General features: G+C 36.7%; 1 protein-coding gene across 1 annotated transcript in view; it reads right to left on the minus strand.

Moving 5' to 3' along the window:
- Positions 1–2,266, minus strand: part of LOC119589266 (ubiquitin carboxyl-terminal hydrolase 24-like) — a 33,335-nt gene that overhangs the window by 6,536 nt on the left and 24,533 nt on the right. The window contains exons 32-37 of the mRNA XM_037937884.1: positions 2,041–2,160; positions 1,419–1,630; positions 1,183–1,293; positions 817–959; positions 401–548; positions 3–233 (exon numbers count right to left, since the gene is read on the minus strand). Of these exons, the coding sequence (XP_037793812.1) occupies positions 3–233; positions 401–548; positions 817–959; positions 1,183–1,293; positions 1,419–1,630; positions 2,041–2,160 (965 nt within the window). The remainder of the gene's footprint in view (positions 1–2; positions 234–400; positions 549–816; positions 960–1,182; positions 1,294–1,418; positions 1,631–2,040; positions 2,161–2,266) is intronic.

Consider the following 2,266-nt stretch of genomic DNA (forward strand, 5'->3'; position numbering starts at 1 on the left):
CCAGGTTAACTGAGCATAAATGATGTATGAAGTTATAATAGTCAGAGGAGTAGACGTCCCTATTCTTCAAGAAAGTGAGGTTATCATGAGTGATAGATGATAAGATGCGGGGCGGCATGTGTTCACGGAACATGCCCTGCTTCTCTCCTTGCTGCAACAGTTGACTTAGTTCACACAAACTAGAACGTGCTCTTCTCTCATTGCTACCACTCATGGATAAACTCTTCTTTGCACTGTAAAAGACGTGAGAATATGAACACCCAACCCACACACTCAAGAATATATTTTTTTCAGTCAAATCTATAAAATGAACATAGTGCAATAGTACCCATGTCACAAGGGAGAATCTGACGTTCCTCAATAATTGATATACATTCCAAGAGCCCTTTGCCACACACACCTGCTAGTTGATGCTCTAAAGGATCTGGAGGAGACTCCCACCCTTGGAGTCTTTGGTGTCTTTGGAGTTGTCATTCTGTCATCTAAGCTATCATACACCAGCATATAGCCATTCCAGTATCGAAGCCTGTCCTCAGGAAGTGGGTTTGCTGCAGAAAATAACAACAAATTAAATTAAATAAAATTATTCCAGAGTGAATTGCCTTTCCTTCCTATAATGTTACTGAATATAGACACAATGCAACTATCTCAACATTGCTTGTTCTTTTATGTTGGGCATTTGTATGCTAATTATTCCCACAGGCATCACAGGTCTCAACAATTCAATATCCATGAAAGACAACTTCCAACTCACAAAAGTACTTAATTCAAACAAAGCTATGCTCACTCACTCATTCTTCACACCCAGATACTTACAAGAGTCATATGACACTTTGGCTTTATATGTTCCACCAAAACATTCCTGCTCCAGGAGAGTATCTGTCATTTCTACTGGTTCAACAGTAGTATCATTGAACTTGAACCATCTGCCCTTGTTTGGATTGGTCAGTGGATCTCCCCTGAAATGTCATTATTAAAATTAGTAATGTTTTAAGTAATGTGTTTGATAAATTAATGTAATAAAAACTCATAAAATCCCAGAAAGTTTAATTCACTTTAGCTTTATTGAATACATCAAGAAAGAAGTTGAATTCTTATCTAAGTTTACAAGAAGTCCTTGTAACATATATCCTTGACATAAATCCTATAACTCTGAAGATTAAAAAATGTGTTAATACTTACCGACGATCCTTTATGTATGAGTAATAGTGCCCTGCACTTGCTTGTCCACTGTGGACAATAACACCTACTAACTCGTACATTGCCCCTCTATGTCTTACTCTTGTATTAAGCCTGTAAATAGTAAAACCAGAAAACTGCAGTCACAAAAAATTATAAGATAATGAATACACTCAAATACATAGCCACGACCTGTCACAACAGAAATATATCACATAATATCCACATCCAGTACCCACCTAGGTGTGTGAGGTGATGTAACACCTGCAGGACTGGACTTGGTTGGAGTGTGTGGAACTCTAGGGGAAGAAGACAGTGCTTTTGGGAGAGTCTCTTTGGCCTTTGGTGATGGGGTGCTCCTGATTTCAGGCTCGTCACTTCCATTGGGATCTTCCTCGCGTTCAGCAATGCCCTCTGCAGTATATGCTCCCATATCTAGTACCCATGGAAACTTGAATACAAAGAACAAAAAATGTTAATAATCAATTCACATACTCTCATTAATGTTAATGAATATATGAATATCAAAGAAAAATTCTTTGTGTACACTGATGATAAAAGAAACTATCAAGATTTTTCCCATGCAGAAATTATCTCTTGCTATCTGGAAGACCGAATTACAATAAAATATTTGAAACACAATCAACATTTCAATCCTTTCAGTAAACTAACAAGAAAGGAGTGACACAGACACCTGCAAATATAGATATCAATATTTCTGTAAAAAGCTTCATCTCTATGCTATTTAAATCTTGTTATATACTCTCTGATTTAAAAGACTTACAACATGAATAAGTATATACCATGTCTTGTTAGTAAGATCAGTCTATGAGAGCAGAGCAACACACAAAATCTGAATACCTTGAAATAATCATCAAACTTGAGAGCTCTTGAAGCTTCCCAGTCATAACCAAATCTCTTCAGCTGGATAACAAGAACAGGTGGGAGGCTCTTAACACACGTCCGTATTAAAGCTGTTCTCTGCAATCAATAATGAAGAGTTAGACCTTTGGCTACTTATATTGTAAATCATTGTATCGAAACAAATATCTATAAACCTCAACTAGCATAATCATTGTATCAATAA

The sequence above is a fragment of the Penaeus monodon genome, chromosome 25 (genome assembly GCF_015228065.2).
Source record: "Penaeus monodon isolate SGIC_2016 chromosome 25, NSTDA_Pmon_1, whole genome shotgun sequence".
In the NCBI taxonomy this organism is placed as follows: Eukaryota; Metazoa; Arthropoda; class Malacostraca; order Decapoda; family Penaeidae; genus Penaeus; species Penaeus monodon.